The following is a 21,497-nucleotide window of genomic DNA, read 5'->3' as shown; positions in this document are numbered from 1 at the left end:
GCAAGTTTCCTCTGGGGATGGAGCAGTGAACAATGGATTCCTTGCACCCCACATGATGTCCCATATGGTTTGTTTGTTGTTGTTTTTTTTTTTACCGGGACATCCTGCAGCACCATTAGCCATGCTCTGACACCCAGGACCCTTTCCCAGATGGAAGCCTGATGGCTAAACCGGGAGACTGTGCTTGCCCTCTGCACCGCCACATCTCATGGCCACGCTCTCCCACAGCGAGGGACCGAAGTCATCCACCGCTGATCCCTTTGCTTGGGGGTCTCCACCCGCCACCAGCACACCCCTCACTCTGACCCACGTTTAGGTCGCCACTGTCCCCGCAGCGCTCAGCCGCGGGGGCCGGGGAGGGTGCCGCCGGGCTGGCCCCAGCCATCGTGCCGCCGGCGGGAGACCCCGGCACCCCCCCCCGCGCAGGGCGGGGAGGCCGCGCCGGGGCCCGCGGAGAGGGAGGGCAGCGCCGGGGGGAGTGGCCCGGCCGGGACGGCCCCATAAATAGCCCTCGGCGGGGCGGTGGCGGGAGGAGCCGTCGGAGCCGTCGCCGCAGTCGCCGCCGCCGCCGTCGCCGCGCCGGCAGCGGACAGAGTCAGCACCGCGGACAGCGCCCCCTCCGCGCCCCCCTCCGCGCCGCCCCGCGCCCCTCCGCGCCCCCACCATGACGGCGGAGACCCACCTGCAGGGCGTGGAGATCTCGGCCGCCCAATTCTTCGAGATCTGGCACCACTACGACTCCGACGGTGACTCTTTTTTTCCCCCCCGGGGCGGCGGGGGCGCGGGGGGCGGAGGGGGGCAGGCCCGCGGGAGGCTGGGGGGGACCCCACCGCTCCCCGCCCGAAAGCAGCCCCGGCCCCGGTCCCGCTCCGCGCCCGCCGTCCCGGAGCCGTCAGGGGCTGGGGTCGGTGCCGGGCGATGCTCCGGGAGGGAGCAGACGGGTCGGAGATGTCCCCGCCGGCGCTGAAGAGCGGAGAGAGTTTGGAGGGAGCGGTGGCCGCAACCCTAACTCTTTCTGTTGTAGGCAATGGGTACATGGATGGGAAGGAGCTACAAAACTTCATCCAGGAGCTGCAGCAGGCGCGGAAGAAGGCAGGCTTGGTAGGTTAACGTTTCGCCCCACTTTTCTGTCTCCTCCGGGAAGGAAGAGTTTTCTTGAGCAAACTCCAGTGCCCCAGTTCCTTCTGTTCTCTGTTGCCATCACACGGTTCACGCACTTGCCTCACCAGGCAAAGGGATGTAGCTCGGTTACAAATCAGCAGGTTGCAAACGAAATAAATCGTCTGCTTCGGAAAGGTGAGGCCAGGGTCCACCTCCCCGGAGAGCAGGTCCCACTCACATCTTGCCAGGCTACGAGCTGATGCTTCTTACAGTGCTTAAAAAGAAAAGTCAAGAAATACATGGACATTACCTTTTTGTCTTGGCTGGGATCTTGTCCCATCGCAATTACTCTTACCTGAGCCAGATATGTACTGATACTAAAAAGAAAGGGGGGGGGGGGGGGAAGAAAAGAAAGAAAGAAAAGAATAAAACAATACTTCTGGTTAGTTGGACTCTGTTTCAGTTTCGTACCTGATGGGCAGTACGGGCTGAAATGCATTTCTGCCCCTTGGTGGTCAGCAAATAGATCTGCAGATGGTTGCTAACCACTTTTTGCCCTTCCTCCGTTTTATAGCCCAGGAGTACGAGTGCCAAACTCTGGTAGTTTAAATTGTTCGGAGGGGCACCAAAGTTTTTGAAAATGCTGCCAAAACAATTCTGTGCAGGAGTTATTAAAGCACTAGCTATAAATCTCCTCCAAACTAAACCCACATGGGAAACAAACAGAAAGGGGAAAAAAAAAAAAAGAAAGAAAGAAAGAAATGAAAGATTCCACGTACAGATTTGATTTAAAATGGAAGTGCAGCTTTTAAAGAAATTAATTTCTTTTAAAATAATTGGTTTCTAAAACAGGGCAGAGCATCAAACTCAAACATATAACCTAATGAAACCAATTTAAATCAATCTATGCTAAAAGACTTCAAAAGTAACAGAAAATATAATTATAATTTAACTGGATGGCATGTGGGCATGGGGGAAATAAGTTGCTACTTCATATATTAATACCTCCAAATCGAGTAATAGCTTTTCAATAATTGACTTTGTTTTAAAAGTTGGTGCATATTTTAGAAGTAAATGAAAAAAAATTAATATGCACAATAATTTCTTGGTGGAAAATTGTATCTTCTTTTTAATTTTATGACTGTAAACTTCACATGTTTGAAAATCTGTCTCCCAGCAAAGCCTCTAATGTTACTGCAGTCTTGGTACCAGTTAATTCTTCTTAATTTAAAAAAACAAACCAACTCAAAAACCCCCAGAAAATTGGGAATGTGTTTTTTAGAGGGAAAAAAAATCTATATTTTTTCCACAGAAACGATTAAACACAACTTCAATACCTCTCAAGTATTGCAACAGAAAACATCTCTCTTCTATATTGAAGTGCAGGAAACTTAAGTATGTCCATTAGAAAGAAGTTATTAAAGCCTGGGTATTTTTAGTATGAATGGCATTCTTAGTTGAAATGCTGATATATTATTCAGTAGCTTAAAAAATAATTAGAAGCTCACGGAAAAAAATATTTGTCATTTTAAGATCAGATTCTTTTCTCTCTCAAAGTAAGTGTGCATCTCTTCTTAAAAACAGAGCCTGCTCAATGCAACACAGAAAAGCCTTATTCTTATCTGCTACAAATTTCATCATTTATGCCTTTTTTAAAACAAATAAATAACTTCTGCCTGTATCTCAGACAACATTTTAAAAATGCTCAGGTGTTTAATTAAGTTTCCCTTTCTTATTTCTCTGATTCAAACCTATTTTTGGAGTGTTCTGCTGAAAAGAGCAACCTACAGGAGCAACATCAAATTCAGTACTTGATCTGTTGGTCCTGCTTTTGGTAGATGTTACCTTCATTCCTGCAGTCTTTTTCTGGAGTGTGGATTTATGTCATCTTAGGTTTCAAATCTAAGCTGATTCTTGGATTTGAAGGCTCATTTGCCAAACAAGCATCTCATTAGTTCGTGTCTTGTCTCATGGGATACTAATTCAGTAGCTTTGAATTTCTATTCTTTTGCCAGAAGGGACACATTGAGAAACTAGTGTAGGTTATATGTCATTTCCTCTGCTGTCCTTCTTTTAACACCCCAAAGCTTCTTTGTCATCATTAACTTCTGCATTTCAGGTCACTCTCCTGCTCACTATTTTTGAAATATTCAATTATGCATTCTTGGTAGCTGGATTTTACATCAGTCATGCCATATGCATTAAAGAATCACATTGATTCTGTCATTGAATACGATGGTTTAACATTTCCCAATATTCTTCCCAACTACAGAACTGTTCTAATTATGTTCTAATTCTAATGCTTTTATTAATCCACTCGTTAAGCTTGTACTTTCCCAGTTGCTGTTTCTCAGACGGAGCATGCAGCCCGATTCATGCTAGCCTCAAAGGGTGCATGTGTACTTTTGGGAGGTTTTAGGGCTCGGGCTTTTCTTTGGTAACACTATGTCTTTTCACATCATGCCTTACGGTAGATAGCGAATTGATCTGATATGCTTTCAGGTATGTTGAAAGAACTGCTGTTTTTTTTTAAAGATAAAAGCTGTGTAAGTAGACAAGCATAGCTTCCATTTATTGTGCCCCACATTTATGCGATGCCTTCTCTGTCTAGGTGTGCCGATTGCCAAGAGAAGCTCTGGGGTATAAATGAGTAACACAGAGGCTGATAAAGGGTCTCGTCTGAGCTATTCCACTTTTTCTGCCTATATAGACAATGACAATATTTCTCCACAGAAATATCTGATTTAATAGGTGTTTATGAACACAGCGACGTGTTTCTGTAGTGCCATCTATCCTTACATTTTCAAATCTTATCATAAAAAGCTGTTTGCTTTCTACAGCTCCATTTGGTTGGAAAAGTATCTCGCGTTTTAAAAGGGAGACTGAGGTGTGAAGCGCTGGTTTCTTAATTTCGAACATTGACTGCTACAGCTTTATCAAGTTTAGGACCAGACCTGGTTAAATTTAGGCAAGTTTTTTTGACTGAAAACGTTTATTCTAATAACGTAACTCTAATGTCATAACTCGATGTCTTCGAACACCAAGCAGCTCAAGAGCAGGTGAAGTGAACACCAAAAAAAAAACCCTTTTCTGAACAACATACTAGAGGACGAGCACCCTGTTTTAACCTTTAATGGGCCATGCCTCCTTCAACAGCTGGGCACTGCCTGGCACTGCAGAGCTGCTACTAGAAAGATTAGTAAAATATTTAACCAGGACTGATTAAAATCCAGGTGTCTATATTCTCCGTTCTATCTGCTAAGCAAACTTGTCCCCGCTTTGGGATCGTTAGATGAAAGGTGACATTGAAGTGCATTGTATTAATAGCCACATCTCTAATTAAAGCCGTGGCAAATTACTAACCTGCCATGGATGACTTTGACAGAAATAGGATACTAGGCCACGATTGTATCAGCTACAAGGAACTGACATTTTAGTTAGCTTTGGTGGTTGAAAATTTGGGACAAACTACAACAAGACTTTGTACAGCTGAGATTCCCTGTGTCTCCAGTGAGAGAATCACTTAGGTCCTATATAATCAGACCTGTTATAGCAGCTAAACCTTTAATTTCCAAAGACCACCGTGCCTTCACCTATAAACATAGAATTGCCCATGGTTTTAATATAACTGCCTGTCCTGACTCTTGCGGCGTGGTTTTACTGACCCACAGTTATAACAAGTACAAAGAAAGCCAAAAATTTAGTCAGTATTGAAGGTTGATGGCAAGGCAAGGCAAGTTAAGTTGAAGTGTGAAATCACATATTTAGATATTCACCACAAGCCTGGCACCTTTGCCATAGCCTGGAGTGAGAATAGCCTTTAGAGAACAGACGTATAGCAGGGACCATAATTTATATGAAAAACAATTACGCTGGCTTTACTCCGTCAGATTTGACATACTGCTCAAAGTATTCTCCCTCCTAAATCTGCCTCTCTACATTTCAGCAGTGACATTTTGACTCTGTTTCTATGATAACCAAATACTAAACAGTGAAAAATAGGATATCGTGATGAGTTCTTTTAGGGCTGAAATAGCATCCATTGTTCAGGAAAAATCAACTCAAAGACGTGGAAAGGCTATTTTGATCTTCAGATGTATTATACTGAAATGTTCCTTATTTTGAAAGATTTTGCACTGCCTTCAAGTTACTAATTTAAAAGTGAAAACTGAGAAAATTGACTAATAATTGCCCATGAACTTCACTGTCATCCTCTTAAACAAAGGAGCTGTTATACACACCTTCCAACACATCTGCCTTTATAAATTTCCATCCTGTAAACTAAAATAGGAGTTCTATGTATTTAGATGGCAATCATTCACAGTGACTATAGTATAATTCCTTAGGAAGTAAAAGTCATCACAATGACATCATTCGTGATAAAAAAATACTCAATTTCATTTAAACTTAAACTTAGCTGCAGTAAGTTTACTTCATTAAATGTAGTATATTTTTTTGGCAACTAACAGAATGTTCCAGTAAGCTACATATATTTCTCCGTATCTTAAAGTAATGTTTCTCTCATTGTGACTTTATAGGATCTAACACCTGAAATGAAAGCTTTTGTGGACCAATATGGGAAGACTACTGATGGAAAAATAGGAATAGTTGAGGTAAGATGGTTACTTTATAACAAAAGACTGACGTGTTTACTTGTAGAAAATACACTTAGCACAGAACACTGTGAGCATAACATGCAAATATTTCGGATTTTTAGTTACACAGAAAATTTCTCCCTCTGTCTTAAGATCTTCAGTATTTTTTTCACTAATGAATTTTTTTCATTAACAAAAAGTAAGCTGTTCCTTACCCCTCTCCGGACATTTCACTACACGTCATTTAACTTTGCACGCTTTATTCAGTACAAATAAGCAGCAACAGCAATTTAGTTTTCCTGCAAAGCAGATAAGAACTCTATTTTAGAAATTTAAATTGTGAAAGGTAAATCTGATTTGTTTCTAGCTATGATTTTGAACTAATGCTCTGTCACCACTCCTATAGCTAGGATAACACATAAGTAAACGCATTTGGGCAATCACTGCATGCAGTCTATTCTAAAAAATATATATGTGGTAAGAGAGCAGGTTAAACATGTTAAACAAAATTTTAATAGTAGTTGTGATCCAGCTTGGGAAAGATTAAGATTTCTTATGAATTCCTTTCTTGAATTTTAACAGAATTGCAGGTGGAAAATTCTCCTATCCCTTACTCCCACTTTCAAAAGAGGGCAAATATAACCAGCCCCTTCCACACATAGAGCTGCTCAACAATTGCATAATTTAGACAACTTGCCAGGAAGGGGGGAACCATTGCATTTTCTCTGGCTTTCACCGTTCAGTGCTGCAAGTCAAAAAGGAGAGTTAGCTGGGTTACAGCTTGAGAAGTCACTTTTTGTAAGCCTAAATCTACGACTCATTTGTGTCGCTCTCAGTGCAGTGAGACTGCGGTTTTATTATTAAATGCTATTATATATCTTTTTCTGATAATAAGAAATCTGACCTAGAGAGCTAATTAAGAAACAGCTGGAAACAAGCCAGGCCTGCAAAATTTCTACCGTGACCAGCTTTGGGTCAGTAGCTAATTTTAAAGTAGAGGACTGAATAGAATCTGTAGAAGTCAGTAGGAAGTATCACTGCTGATACATATCGTTTCAGGGTACCTTTTCTCCTCTGTCATATGTCTCAATTGCATATACTTGTTTAAATGCATAAGTAATTATGACTAAACTACCATGGGAATGTGAACAGTTTGTTTCGCTTGCAGCTGTAATTGATTTTAAAAAGTGCATCTTTTGACAATAGTTGGCATTGATCAAATAGTTCTCCATCTAAAACGAACTAGTTGTTAGTTGGACTAGCAAATTGTTTGGTTTTGGACCAACCAAATTAATTTGGTTCTGAAGAATCCTATTTAATTTAGTATTTTTGAATATGTGTAATAGCAAGCGTTGGATGCAAGAAGAATGTGTAGACAGTGCCTGAAAAAAGACTGTCTTTCTTCGCTTAGGAAAGATAACTGAAAGTTTCACCTTTCAAATTCTATTTCTGATTCTGCTATTGACTTGATGGGTAAAGGTGAGCAAGTTCGACGGGGCCTGATCCAGTGCGGTGCTCACCACCCCCAGTGAAGTGCCAAGCATGCTCAGCATCCACGGAAGCCACTGAATAGTGACAGTACTCAGTTCAGTGACTGAAGGGACTTTCTCCCTTAATATAGCAGTTTCCTAACCCAATAGCTATATTTTATTTCACTTACATCAGCATGAAGCTTGATTTGGAAAGCGCTGATGGGACTCAGACGAAATGTGTTGTACGAGCAGAGCAGTACGATATTAAAGTTGATGTTTGGACTTGATTCTCCTTCCTTATAAATAAAAAGTCCAGATTGCTCCTATTTACATAGTGCATGAAGTAGTTTTTCTGAAAAAGTGTATGAATGTGTCTAAAAAGAAGTTAAGGAAAGCCATTCAGACTCCCAGCCATCATAGTGAATACCCCATGACGGAAAACGTCCTAGCGAATAATGAGTTTTCAGGAAAGGTCTGTTGGCTGAGATAAAGAGGAGGCCTGGGTGGCTTCCACAGAGGAAGGAGTGGATTTTCAGCTCAGATTAAGTGTCAGTTCTGTCTTTGCAATCACACTGCAGTTAGTTCACTAGCTTTTATCCAGTGCCCTCCAGCTACAGGCAGAGTCTGACCCGTCCACTTGCTTGTCATTGCGTAAGGGACCTTTCTTTCACCTTTTGTGCCCATTCAGACCAACGCTTTCACTAAAATGTGGATGTGAAACCCAAGGTTTCGAAACTCAGGACTGCGGTAATTCCACATTCAAATTATTTGAAGCTTACTCATGGCATAAAAAATAACTACTTCTTAGCCTAAAATATTCTTTGTACTCCTATTCTCTATCATAGGATTTTAAAAAGCAAATTAACTGTATTAGGCGAAAGGGATTTTAAATAGCATTAAATATCAACAGAATTTACTTAGAGAATGATTTATAGAAAATAGTTCTGATATTGTTTTAAGTACCGAGAGCATTTTTTCTGCTAGGTACCCTATAAAGACATACTTCAGCCTGCAGCTGAGCAGAGGAGTCAAGCCAGTCTCAGGCTTTCTGGTTGTCCTCGATTACTCACGATGCAGAAATAGCCGGCATTCTCCTTAAAAGCAGCAGAGCTCACAGAACCACTCACTAAACCGCTATTGCTGCCGTACACGAACTTGTAGCGGTCCACACTCTTTATTAAAAGACGCTCACAGAGCCCCCCCTATGCTTACCCTCACAAAGAAGTCGTCATCAGAAATGCCACCAGGTTTCCACCTTTCCTCTCTTAATGGTATAGCTGGGACTGGGAAGTTGAGCCAGTTTCCTCGCAATCTCCTCATCCCTTAATAACACAGAGTTTTCCACAAAAAGCAATTTAATGCTATTTGGTATGTGAGCTTGGAGAACTGGACTTCCCTTTAGCTATATTATTTCTTTTCTGCTAAAGGGTACAAAAGAAAGGAAACACCAAAGATATTTTTTGGCAGAAGCCCGTGCTAGTATTGGATATTGAGCTACTGCGTCTTTGTAACGTAGAAGCCTGTGCTTTCCCCTGAGACTTACAGAGGGTGAGAGGTATAGCTTAAAATAAGCTAATTTTCTTCCACAGGTAATATATTCTGTACCTCAAATACAGTTTGGTATTGCTAGTAAGATAGTAATGATTCTTTGGAATGTTACTCTTTTACATTTACCCTTCCACCTTGTACTATTTTCCAGTACCCTTGCAAAATTCACCAGACTTTATAAAAGGTTACACAAACTAGGTCTTATTTATAATTTCCACACATGTAAACCCTGCCCATTGACATAATCAGTCCCTTCCCCCAAACTCTGCTGATTATTATAATCAGTTCTTCCACTCGGTGTCTGTTCTTGAGTAGGAATGTTGATTTACTCTAAAAACCAAAGCTCCTCTGCCATGGGAGAAATAAAGTAATTTTTCCATAAATCAGTACTGAGTTAGGCACGTTTAGCAATTACATACCTATGAACACGTACTTATGCTATTTATGTTTATGCTATTTATAATGGAGCAGGTTTTGAGAGCTGCTGACAAACACACAGGGTTGGAAGTTGATTGTGTTTGATGCTCAGCCGTTCAGCAAAAGCACTCAGAACGCCCCGATGGCCCCAACAGTCTGTCATCAGCTGCTCCGTTACCGTAAGGAGCATGCTCTGATGTGTCTTTTCAGTTGTACCAACGCTTAAAGAACACAACTGATTCCTTGCACAGATGGTGACAGAGAAACAAGAGATCTGTCTCCATCCCCTTGTTGAGTGAGAGGGAGAGCTGAAGTCACCCATGGCGCCACTGGAACCCAAAACACCCGCCCGAGCAATTAGGCAATAACACTGAAATAGACAGAATGAGAGATTTGAGGGTGTGTAATGAATGCAGAAAACCAAAAATTTGAATCAAAAATTTTAAGATGGGGCTCCAGGAAGTCTGCAGATGTTATTTTTCATAAAAGAATGCAGCTAAGAAATCTGTCTTTCTCCATTTTTTCTTCCTAGTAAGCACAGCTGGTCTATTCTTCAAGTAAAAAGTTTTCTTTAATCAAAACACATTTTATACATTTTGAGGACAGAAAAAAATATTGGGCTTTTGTTAAAAACAAATCATGATTTTACATTAAATTATACAGCACACTCTCCATCTTCTACATTTGTCACTTGCCAAAATTGAGTTATAGTAAATGAACATTTTCAATAATCAGTACAATAATGTCTGATTTTAAAAAAGCCTTTTGTAGAGCTGAGGCATTGGAAGAACCACCCCTGATTTTGCAGGGCGAAAAGCCCTTTTGATTTCTTTCTGGTATTTATAGTTCTTCTTGAACATATCTCTTTGCCTGACAAATGCTCACCAGTTGCCATCCCCTTTCCCTTCCCACTTTTCGTTTTTATTCTTGGCTTTTCCATATATTTTTCTGTTTACCTTACACATGTGTTCATGTCAATGTTCCTCTCTCCTCTTCCTCACTATCTGAGAGTAGTCTATTCCCCTTCACTTTCTTAATTCATTGTCCTTCACATTTATCTTCCAAACATCCTTGTGTTATGCTTTCCCTTCATGCCAATTCCAAGGTTTTCACCACGGATCCTTACTCTGTATGGGTGAATTTTTCCCCCCTATTTCACCAGCTTCCCCATTGGTAAAGTGCTGTTTCACTCCCTTCTCTCAGACCTCAGTTGTGTTTGACCTTGGTGAATATGGCAAAGCTGCCAGCCAGAAGCTTTTCAGAGCCATCTTCCAAACATTTCAGGTACCGAGATGAAGCTTCCTGTGGGGACAAAAATAGGGCAGTATGAGCACAAAGAATTTCCTACTCTTTTAAAAAGTTTCACACTCTTTTACAGGCTCAGCTGGCCTAATGAAGAATCAAAATTTAATCTTTCTTAAATTCTGTTACAGCTTGCTCAGATATTACCGACGGAAGAGAATTTCCTGTTGTTCTTCAGGTGCCAGCAGCTAAAGTCAAGTGAGGACTTCATGCAGGTGCAGTATGAAAAGCTGCCTTTTCTAAAATCATCCGAGACTCCCTTGCCATAAATATATCATTAAAGCATTCGCGTTCCGATTGCAGACATGGAGAAAATATGACAGCGACCACAGTGGCTTCATTGATTCTGAGGAACTGAAGGTAAACCCAATACCTATGAGTACGCACGACATGAGAAGAGGCATTAGGTTCCAGCCTGTGCTGCTGTCTGTCTCTTCAGATACCTACCCCTGCATGTTTTTGCATTTCAAACATGATGGAAAAAGCAATATGATTAGCTGATGGTTTTATCACCAGTAAATTATTTAAAGTGAAACCCCAATCTGATCAGGGTTTTTTAAAGCGTGCTTTAATTCAGATCAATGTTTGTCTCAAGTGACTCAAGGTAGCAGGTACTCTAGCTTAGAAGTAAGAAAGATTAAGAAAGCAAGACAGGCCTCTGAAAGCTATGTTGTTCTCTTTTTTTGGTATATTAGGGATGAGGGCTGTCTTGTTGTTTTTTTCCTAAGGGCATCACTACCATTAATCACTATGCTGCTTGACTGACCATGTTCTCTCAAGCATCCTGTAACCCTACAGTCTCCTGTAATACTCTTAGGCTAACACAACTGGAATGACCTTGCCCCTGCTCGGTTAACTTGGTGGGATTTTGGTCTCAGCTTTAATATGCACAAATAAGAGCAGAATCGAGATTATTCCGTTGGCCATCTCAGCCTTGCAGAGTTAACGAACCTTAAAACTGGAGTCATAAAACTAACAGAAATTTGTAGATGCTGAATCACAGTGTCACAGAATCACAGAGTGGTTGGAAGGGACCTCTGGAGGTCATCTGGTCCAACCCCCCTGCTCAAGCAGGGCCATTTACAGCCAGTTGCTCAGGACTATGGCTTCTGAATATCTCCAGGGATGAAGATTCCACAGTCTCTCTGGGCAACCTGTGCCAGTGCTCGGTCACTCCCATGGTGAAAAAGCATTCCCTGATGTTCAGAGGGAATCTTCCATGTTTCAGTTTGTGCCCATTGCCTCTTGTCCTGTCACTGGGCATCAGCCTGACTCTGTCCTCTCTGCACCCTCCCTTGAAGTATTTATATAGGTTGATGAGGTCCCCTCAAGCCTTCTCTTCTCCAGGCTGAACACTCCCAGCTCTCTCAGCTTCCTCATAGGAGAGGTGCAAGGTCCCATCCAACCAAAAATATTCTGTGATTCTGTGATTTCACTTTATAGGGCAAGTCCCACAGGGAAATGCAATAGTAGTAATAATGTAATGATAATTTCAGCGTTACATTTATTTTAGACAAAGAGAAACAAAACAGTGCATACAGCAGACTCCGAGTAGAAAGGTGCCGTTTTCCACAGTTCAATTGCAATTGATACATTACTGTAGCTTTAAATTCAGAGGAGTCAAAACAGTTCATAGCAAGAGAAAGACCTAGTGGTGGTTATCCATCTAATTTGGACTATTTTGCCCATATGTGGTATTCTAAAGAAGAACTACATAAGCTTTACTAACTAAAGCACCATGAGATCAAACTGTCTGAAATCCTTACAGCTCTTCTGTTCAGAAGAGTCGTCCACAACAGACAATTCGCATCTTTTTTCCTTTTTCCTTCTTCTTTGAGTTTGGTATCTGTGTGACATTTGCTGAGGATCCTACCTCACGGTAACCCTCAGGCAGATGAGCCCATTCTTCTGCGGGTCGCAGCAGGTTGGTGTACCTAAAGTTGGTAGAATCAGGAGGCCACACATGCAGCACTTGAGAACTCTCCAGCTGTTAGACGATGCCTTAAGGACTGTGGCTGGCTGCTAGAATTTAAAATAGACTTGAAAAAGCAGGGCTGATTGAGGACCAGCTGAAGAATTAATACATTTTAACTGGATCCCTAATGGTCCCATGTCTCTTGTGCTGCGAAATTTTGTCTGCCTCAGAGAAACAGGCCATTTTAACATGTTGAAAATAAGACTTAAGTATCCAGTTTTATTTTTAGATCAGTATTGCTTGATAAGCTCAAACATTTTAAGTATTTGCTATGTGAGGAGTACTCCGTACACCCACTTACAACTTTGTAAGAGAAATTTAAGCTGGAAAGCAGGAAAACTTTCTAACAATAGTAACAGCAGTGGAATACCTTGTCTAAGGGGGAGGCAGACTCTCCATCACTGCCTGTATTTAGGAAAGGTTTGGTAATAGCTCAGATCAGACAGTAACTCAGGAAGTTTAGATATAGATGATCCTTTCTTGAGACGTGGAGATGGACTGGACAGACTTTCAATGCCTTTTCCAGTTCTATTTGCCATCAAAATGCACAACATTAAACATGCCTCTGTAATGTCCATTTACAAAATTTCAGTCATGTTCTTTGTGTACAGGCTACCAGGAAGGCCTTCCAGCATGGAGGGGGCCAGACTGGAAGAACTGTAGTGGGTATTAGTCATCTGACTATTGACATGGTTGCATGCAAGTTCAAGAATGTCATCTATGTACAAACAGACTTCCTTAAGAGCTACCCCATTTTCTGTCTTGAAATGTGGCCTGAAATTCCACAAAGACAATGACACCCCAACTGATGACAGTAATTGCACACTTCACTGAGCATTGACAAGCATACGGACATCTCAGATCTAGTACAGTATTTTAAACCACTGAAGAGGTGGAAGCAATCATTTTTTAAAGTAAAAATGGCTGGTGTTTAAAATCATGTGATACTAGATCAAGTTTTCATTCAAAAAAGATCCAGTGAAACTGGCTGCACACTTTTAAAATACAAGGTAGGAAGGAGCAACATAGGTTAAGGTTTACTTCTAGCACTGGGTACTGCCATAGGCAAGGAGAAAACTTGATTAATCATTGATCTTTTCTGTAAAATTGTTCCTATGTTGCAAGAAGCGATTAGGCATCCCAGTTTTCAAGGAGACTCAAGGTTAATTAGTTTAGTTTACTGATAGAGCTGATTAGGAAGCAGTATACTTGAAAGCCAAACTATTTTTTCCAAATTCACAATACAACAAATGGCATACAATGCAGAAAGTTTTATGAGTCACTTTTTCCAAATAAAACTGTGCAGTATACTTGATCAAAAGAAACTGTTATATTCTTAGCTCTTAATTACTACTTCTTTTCATACTTGTTTAGAACTTCAGCAATAAATACTAAAGTGGGAGTAAAATAGTATTTCCCACCACTTTAATCTGAATTTAGCAAGTCAAGCATTTTATGCTGTAGATAAAAATTCACCTATTACTCTTTTTATTTTAACAGAGCTTTTTGAAAGATTTATTACAGAAAGCAAATAAGCAGATTGAAGACTCAAAGCTAACAGAATACACAGAAATAATGGTAAGATTTCATCAAAACTGGACTAATCCAAACTCAGTTTATCTTTAGCCACTGGAAGGCTCCAAATGACTTGGAGCCCCACCAGGTGCTAATTAGGCTAACTATGTCATTGCAACAGCGAGGTGACTGTGGCATCTACCACCGCAAGCACTTGGGCAGCTACAGAGCTTTGATGGGCAGTTTTCAGTGCTGCTTAAAAAAAAAGCTCAGGAATTTTGAGTCTTCTTGGTATTTATATAATACCAGACCATACCATACTGTTTTGCCCTGTTCTGCTTCCCTGTGCATTAGTTGTAAAACTGAAGCCTTCACAGTTCATAGGACAAAAAAATTATACCTGTCATAATTACATTATTATGTTCAGATCAAATTAATTTGGGGTTACTTTCTCTGTTTTGCCTTCTTTTAGTGCTGTAGCGTCTATCTCTTGTCTTAAAAGCCATCGCTGCATGGTGGCTTCGTATCAGATTTACAAACGCCTCACTCTAATTCTTCCCCGCTTCAAGAAGGACAAAGTGATGTTTGAGATAAACACCAGAACAAAACTGTCACCTCCCTGGCCTTAAGTCAGCCCAGCCTTGGGGCGCTCCTTCCATCCCACAGCTATGGTGCTCCATGGTAGGAACCACTATTGGCTTCTGAGTGGATGTTTCAAGAAAAAAACCCTCAGAATTCTTGTCTTCAGGAAATGCGTAGCACTATATTTTTTACCAGCTTGTTTTCATCACAAAATATTTTCAGCAATCAAAAATGTGCGAGGTAAACACACTAGCCCTCAAACTGGCCTGAGAATGGACGACCAAAACTTGTGTTTCTCCTGGAAAAAGTCTGCTGGTTTCTTGGACCAGTATAAACCATTTACCTAGAACTGTCACTGTTTATTCACTGGTGAAGATAACACGTATCCTTTTTATCCAGGGAGCTTTTCAACCTTCATCTTAAAGTGTCCTCTAAGTTCCAGCATCTGCAGAGAGACACAATGACAAAGAATTAACAGCAGTAAGAAAGACGTTATAAGGCCAACTCTCCCATAATCTCCTCAGAAACTGGAAAAGAAGACTAACAGAAATCATACAGTCCCGAGCAGCTGCAGGCAGGCACAGCCAGCCACTAACAACCCATCAAAATACAAAATACGTTGACTTCCCAGCTGCCACTGCTTACCTCCCCCAAATGCAAATCTCCTTTCATGGGAAATGCGTGCAAGGCAGATGCTTTTATATACGGAGAGGAAGTGTTAAAAGCAACCGGGGTGTTACCTAGAAATAAACGTTTCTAGAATTGGTCTCTTTTCTGGTCTCCTCTGCCATTCGTCGTGTATTAACCAAGTGAAATTGGTTCTTTTTTCATGGCATTAATTCTGTCTTTAAAAGGATATACACTTACCTCAGTACAGGATGCCGCTTTCCCTCTTATCTAAAAATTACTGTGATTGAAAGCGATGGGATGGAGCGTGGGTGGTGATGTTTTCAGTACAACGTCTAACAATTTTTTTGTACAGTTTGCTGCTTTTGTGACTCTCTTATACAGCAAAGGCAAAATAATACTTGAAAGTAGAAAAACGGAGCTATACCGGCAGGAAAACTGGGAGAAGTCCCACGCAGGTGTAATATCTCCATCTACTTCTAACAATGGATGTAAGGTGTTTGTGCCACTCAAGCAGCAGGAGCTCATGCTTTCAAAGGCTAAAAGGAAAACACTTAAATACAATAGGGTGATTAAAAATTATTAGAAATAGTATTCACATATTTTTGTCAAATTACACTAATGTGTTTATTTCTATAAATTAATTATAATTATTTGGAGACATTTAATTTCCCGTTTTCATACCATCAACAGAATGTGATCATTTACAGCATCTGTTCGCTCTTCTCTTGAAATATACCACAGAAACAGAACGTCATCTTTGCTTAAATATTTAGAGCCAGCAGCCAATTGAACGAAATGTCTATTATTTTCTGTTGAACTTTAGCCGACAGTTGTTTCACCTTTATGAATGGAGAATAACGATGTTATTATCGGATCGTGACACGCAGTCAAAAGTAAAATGTTATCATGTCAACACTCCTCTCATTTATAAATAATGACATGCACATTTCTCGTATGGGACATTCATCACTGTAGGCATGTTAAGACCTACCTTACAGTGGGTTAATCTGAATTGTTCATCTGGGTTCTTATCAAGCTTTTGCAGTGGAGTTAATTACTATAAATTCCTTCTTCAGTATTTTACATAAATGTGTAACACAGCAAATGTGACAGATAAAAACATGGGGCCATCATTTCAGCATGAAATAAAGGCTAAATTTCTTTGAATTTAAGTTTTCCAAAGAAGCGTTTTCTTCATTATGTTGACTAATTTTGATTAGTAATGTAAAATTATATATTCTTTCAGCTCAGGATGTTTGATGCAAACAATGATGGGAAGTTGGAGCTTACTGAACTGGCCAGGTATGTCTTTTGTCTCTTTTCACAACAAATACTATGTACCGGTTGCTGTTGCGGAAACAGTTAAATATTTTCACCTTGTTTTTTTCTCTCCAAAGACTACTCCCTGTACAGGAAAATTTTCTTATTAAATTTCAGGTATGAAAATTCACATTCTTAGGTAACCTGTTATCATCACACATAACTGGTGTCATTAATGGATTTCTTTTCATTTTGGCATTTAGGGTGTCAAAATGTGTGCAAAAGAATTCAATAAAGCCTTTGAGATGTATGATCAAGTAAGTCTTCAAAAAAACTTTTTATTAACTGCTTTGGTATGGTGGCACTTATTTTCTGAGTTTGTGGAAAACTAGCCATATCCTCTAAAATGAAAAATATATGTTTAAAATTACCTTTAATGTTATTTTTCAGGATGGCAACGGCTATATAGATGAAAATGAACTTGATGCGCTACTGAAGGATCTCTGTGAAAAGAACAAAAAGGTAATCCTAGAGGGCTTTTTTCCCCTTGGAGATTAGATTTAATTTGGATTTTAAGGACACTTGAATCCACCCAATTAAGACAAATATAGAGCTTCTAAGTCATAATTCCCGAAGTCAAAGTACAACTGAAAATGTTGGCAGAAGTCACAGCAGTGTAAATCCCAAACTAGGGGAGCTGTGATTGCGTAGCGACGCCGTCAAAAGCTCGCTTCTGAGACAGCAGCTACCAGCCATCTGACATATGGCTATAACATATACATACAAATAACGTACACACACATAAACAACACTTGCAATGTGTTGCTGTCAGACAGGCTGAGAGAATTCCCTTTTTCTTTTTTTTTTTTTTTTTTTTCCTCGTTTTCTGCCATTGGAAGCAAACTTGTTCATGCTGGTAACCAAACAGGATTATAAAGCGTTATCTGTTCTTTAAATAGGAATTAGACATTAACAACCTCGCGACATACAAGAAAAGCATCATGGCCTTGTCTGATGGAGGGAAGCTTTACCGAGCAGAACTGGCTCTTATTCTCTGTGCTGAGGAGAACTAGAACTCTTCTATCATGTCCACTTAACTAGTGATGTACTCTATCTACACAATAACTGTGCACTATAAGGGAGTAGGCTGTATTTTTAAAACTGCATATAGAAAATTAGCCAGGATGTGTGGCACATTCCTTTCAGTTTGTTTCTATACTGTTTGTAATGTACAGTTTTTGTAACAATATGATTGATAAAGAGAATGTCTATGTTTGGGCCAGTCTGTATATTCAAAAAGAAACTAAAATATGTCGGGGTTGATTTTGGTTTGGTTTTTTTTTTTGGTTTTTTTTTTTTTGCTTTCATAAACACAGCTGGAAAAAAATGAAACCTGCTGACATTGCTGTGGTCATCATATCCTTTGACACTTGCAACATTTCGTATTGAACTACATAACAAAAAGATCTACAGCTCTCTTTCCCCATCACAACTTTTGTTGTGATTTTGGGTTTGTTTTTTGTTGTTTTTTTTTTTTTTTTTAAATGCAAAACATGAATTCAGATTAAACACGGTCAAGGTCTGAAATAGGAAAGAGATGTTGGCATGTCTGATTTCCAAAACTTAACAAGACACTAAGAAATATTTTCAGTTGTCAAACCAACCACTTACAGGTCTGTGCTCTCTGCAGTTTTTCAATTACTCTTCTCATTACAAACTCATAGCATATAGACAAAGCATTTATCCAGGATAGATCTCCACACAGTAGTTGACACAAATATAGTGTTTTCAATCTAGCTGTTTAACTTTACTGAATTTAAACACAGGCACTTCAGAAATAAATGCCTTTAATCTGTCTTGGAATCCTGGCTAAATGACAGGTAGTATAGTTAATATACAGAAATAACATATGATATTATAAGTGTACCTTTCATGACTATTGCTGTGTCAGAGAATATGACAATCCATTTTCTAAACTATTTTCACATTTTGCAGGTTATAATTATTCTAGTAAATTGCTGTTTTTACATCATATTCTGTGTAATCTACAATTAAATTTAATATCCTAAGATTGTTGGTGTCTAGTTTGTCTATCTCCCGGATTCCTTTTTCTGTACCTTGTAAAGGACAAAACAACTATTTAAAAAAAATGTGCCTCCTTGGATCTTACGCTGAATTACTAATCTATAATAATAGTATTAAAACTTAACACTAAATGAAGCAAGAGATCTAGTACAGATTTTATACCAATGTAGTAATTTAGTTTACATGGTGGGCTCTGCTTGTTATTATGCTAGAGATCTATTTTTTACATGGGAACTATAATACGGAAACAGCCCTGTCTTCTTGCATTTTTATTTTTTTGGCCTGGCTCCCTTTTTACTTTACACCAGTTTTCTGCCAGACAACTCCATGAATGTCCAGGCCATTGCTCCCAGTATGTACTGGTGCACGAAGGAAATTGGGCTGTGTCTTAAAGCCAACAAACCCCCGTTGCCTCCACGTACGACTGTTTCAGAAGCAATTCCAGGTCAGCAGATCAGCTATACACAACTTCTCGAATGCATCTCTGTGTCTTATTTAATGAGCAGAAACAAATGCATTTTATTTGAAACGTGTCTCAAACAATGAGGCTCGGATCCTTCAAGATTACAATCACCGAGCTCCCACTGAAACAAATCCTTGAACTCAGGTGAACTCGGGCAACTAAATACCTTGGGCTCTCTCCAGTCTGAGCCTTGGAAAAGTTAAGGAGTAGCTGGTGCAGGATGGGGCCTTGCCGAAAAAAAAGCCACAAAAAAAATTAAAGATTAGCTCATTCTCCCTGCTTTACTCTCACTCCACGTACAGTGATTTGACTGCTCACCGGCTTGTTCTCCTCTTTTCTCTATGCAATGTGAAATGCAACCGTGTATGTTACGTGAAGAAACAGTGAATCTGCCTATCAGTACAATAAATGATCGATATTGTTCACACTATGCACTTGAAACCCTGGGTTTTGCTTTATTGTAACGTTTTTAAAATGTAAAGGCAAAGGAAAAAAAACCCAAACTTGTACGTAAAAACCTGATGTGACTGTTTGCCAAAATCATTACAGTGGAAGATAAAGTGTTTTGACAAGAAGCCATCACAGAAATTGCAATCTGTCCTCCTGAGCGTGAGTAAAGTCACCTGTCACAGATCTGTTCTGAAGCCACCCTTCTACTTCTGCTGCCGCGGAGCATCACAGAAAGCAGGTCTCAGTGTCCCCCCACCCCAGCCCCAGGCAGAATGTTTCCTGCAGTAACTTCTCATAAATAAAACTTGGATAAAAAGACAGCAATTTAAAAACCCGTTTCTAGCAGAGGTGTCTGCTACATCAGTGCAAAGGAAGAGTAGCAAATATGGGTAAGTCAAAACTGCTGTAAAAACTCCAGGTTTTAAAAATCTCTAAGCGACTCCCAGGCAGCGCACTTGAAAATGTCAAGGTTGGGGCAAAACGAGTTGAAAACTTGTTTTAGGGATGGATCTTCTGGAAAGCACTACTGAGGAGAAGGATCTGGGAGTCCTGGTGGACAGCAAACTTTCCATGAGTCAGCAATGTGCCCTTGTCGCCAAGAGGGCCAATGGGATCCTGGGCTGCGTAGGGAAGAGTGTGGCCAGTAGGTCCAGGGAGGTCATTCTCCCCCTCTACTCTGCACTGGTGAGGCCACAACTGGAATACTGTCTCCAGTTCTGGGCTCCCCAGTTCAAGAGAGACAGGGAACTACTGGAGAGAGTCCAGCGTAAGGCTGGACAACATATTTAAAACATTATACGCCATTTCTAAAACCTGCATCAACACATTGTATACATCTTGGGAAGACAGAATGTTCAGAATCTAAAAGCAACTAACTTGCATAGTTTGAAATGGATGTCACTGGTAAGGTTAGATAAAGTAGAGTCTATTCTTATCATAGATGCTCATTAAAATTTAAAATTTGCTTTCTGGTTCTACCACTGTTTTGTTGTCACTTTACAATTAATAATTCATTCAGCTATGGACAGTAAACAGGTAGAAGTAGACACTTTGGAAGAAATACCTGTTTATGCAAGTGATAAATGTTCCGTTATTGAATAAACACCCAGTATCTATTTACAAGACAGGCTTTAAGTGATCTCCCTTCAATATTCTGGCCTTATCAAATAAAGAAAAACAACCCCAGCCTTAAAGAACATGTTCTGGTAACTCTGGGGGTTCAGAAAAGAGCTTCAGTCCCTGAACGGTTCACTGTGAATTAAAGTGAGCTTCTCCTAGATGCAAAGTTGGTCTGAATCTCTCTGATGAGTAAAGCAATGAAGGAAAGCCAAAAATCTTTTCATTGTGTAATTTTAGGTCAAGAAGCAGTATTTATTTTAAGCTGCAAAAGCACTTGAAATTATTTAAGTACTTTTGCATAGGGACCCACTCCCTTTTGCCGTGGAAGAGAAACATTTCTGAACTGAGCTCTGAAAAGTTTACTTTCTAAACAAACACAGGCAAATTAATATTATAGTGGTGGCTGAGCCAAAGAATAGTGGGTCTGTGTGTTTAAAGCCACATAGTGGATTTCTGGCACATACTATGTCAGCAGGCGTCACAGCAAAGCACTGCGGCACCTTCTGCCAAAAGATCTGGAAAAAAAGAATTGTAGCTGGGCTGGGCTTATCCCCCTTTTCTCCTCCGCCCTTCCTTTTCCATCTCACCCTACCCTCACTAAAAGAATGCCTCTGCTTTCAATACCTAAGAAATACATTGAATAGTACATAGGATTACAATAAAAAGTATGCAAGATTAAAAAAAAAGGTATTATAAAAGATTATTACTATTATTTTATACCCAGGGAAGAGACATGGATCAAGAATCTGCGGCAGCCAGCAGTGCTTCCTAGCCCCCAAAGCCAAGCACAGGCTTGATCTTAACTTAATGCTGAAACTGGGAATGGGCCTCTTTTCTTGATCTTTTCCACCTTTGCCCCAGGTGGAAAACCTACATTTTGTGAGCTAAAAGGAATGCACCAGTCTCCCTGCTTCAGATGACCAGTTCCCGAAGGAATGCTGCAAAGCCTACCTGCTCTGCTGTTCAGATGCAAGAGAAATAAC

General features: G+C 40.2%; 1 protein-coding gene across 1 annotated transcript; it reads left to right on the top strand.

The window, feature by feature from the left end:
- Window positions 1-664: 664 nt before the first annotated feature.
- CALB1 (calbindin 1) lies at window positions 665-17,470 on the top strand. Its single transcript, XM_074145390.1, has 11 exons — window positions 665-746; window positions 1,025-1,101; window positions 5,640-5,714; window positions 10,567-10,650; window positions 10,739-10,795; window positions 13,911-13,988; window positions 16,384-16,439; window positions 16,535-16,574; window positions 16,661-16,714; window positions 16,848-16,919; window positions 17,357-17,470. Exons 1-11 carry the CDS (start codon window positions 665-667, stop codon window positions 17,468-17,470), a joined length of 789 nt encoding a protein of 262 aa, XP_074001491.1.
- Window positions 17,471-21,497: the final 4,027 nt, after the last annotated feature.

This window comes from Numenius arquata, chromosome 3 (genome assembly GCF_964106895.1).
Source record: "Numenius arquata chromosome 3, bNumArq3.hap1.1, whole genome shotgun sequence".
Classification (NCBI taxonomy): Eukaryota; Metazoa; Chordata; class Aves; order Charadriiformes; family Scolopacidae; genus Numenius; species Numenius arquata.
This window is presented reverse-complemented; position numbering and strand designations above follow the sequence as displayed.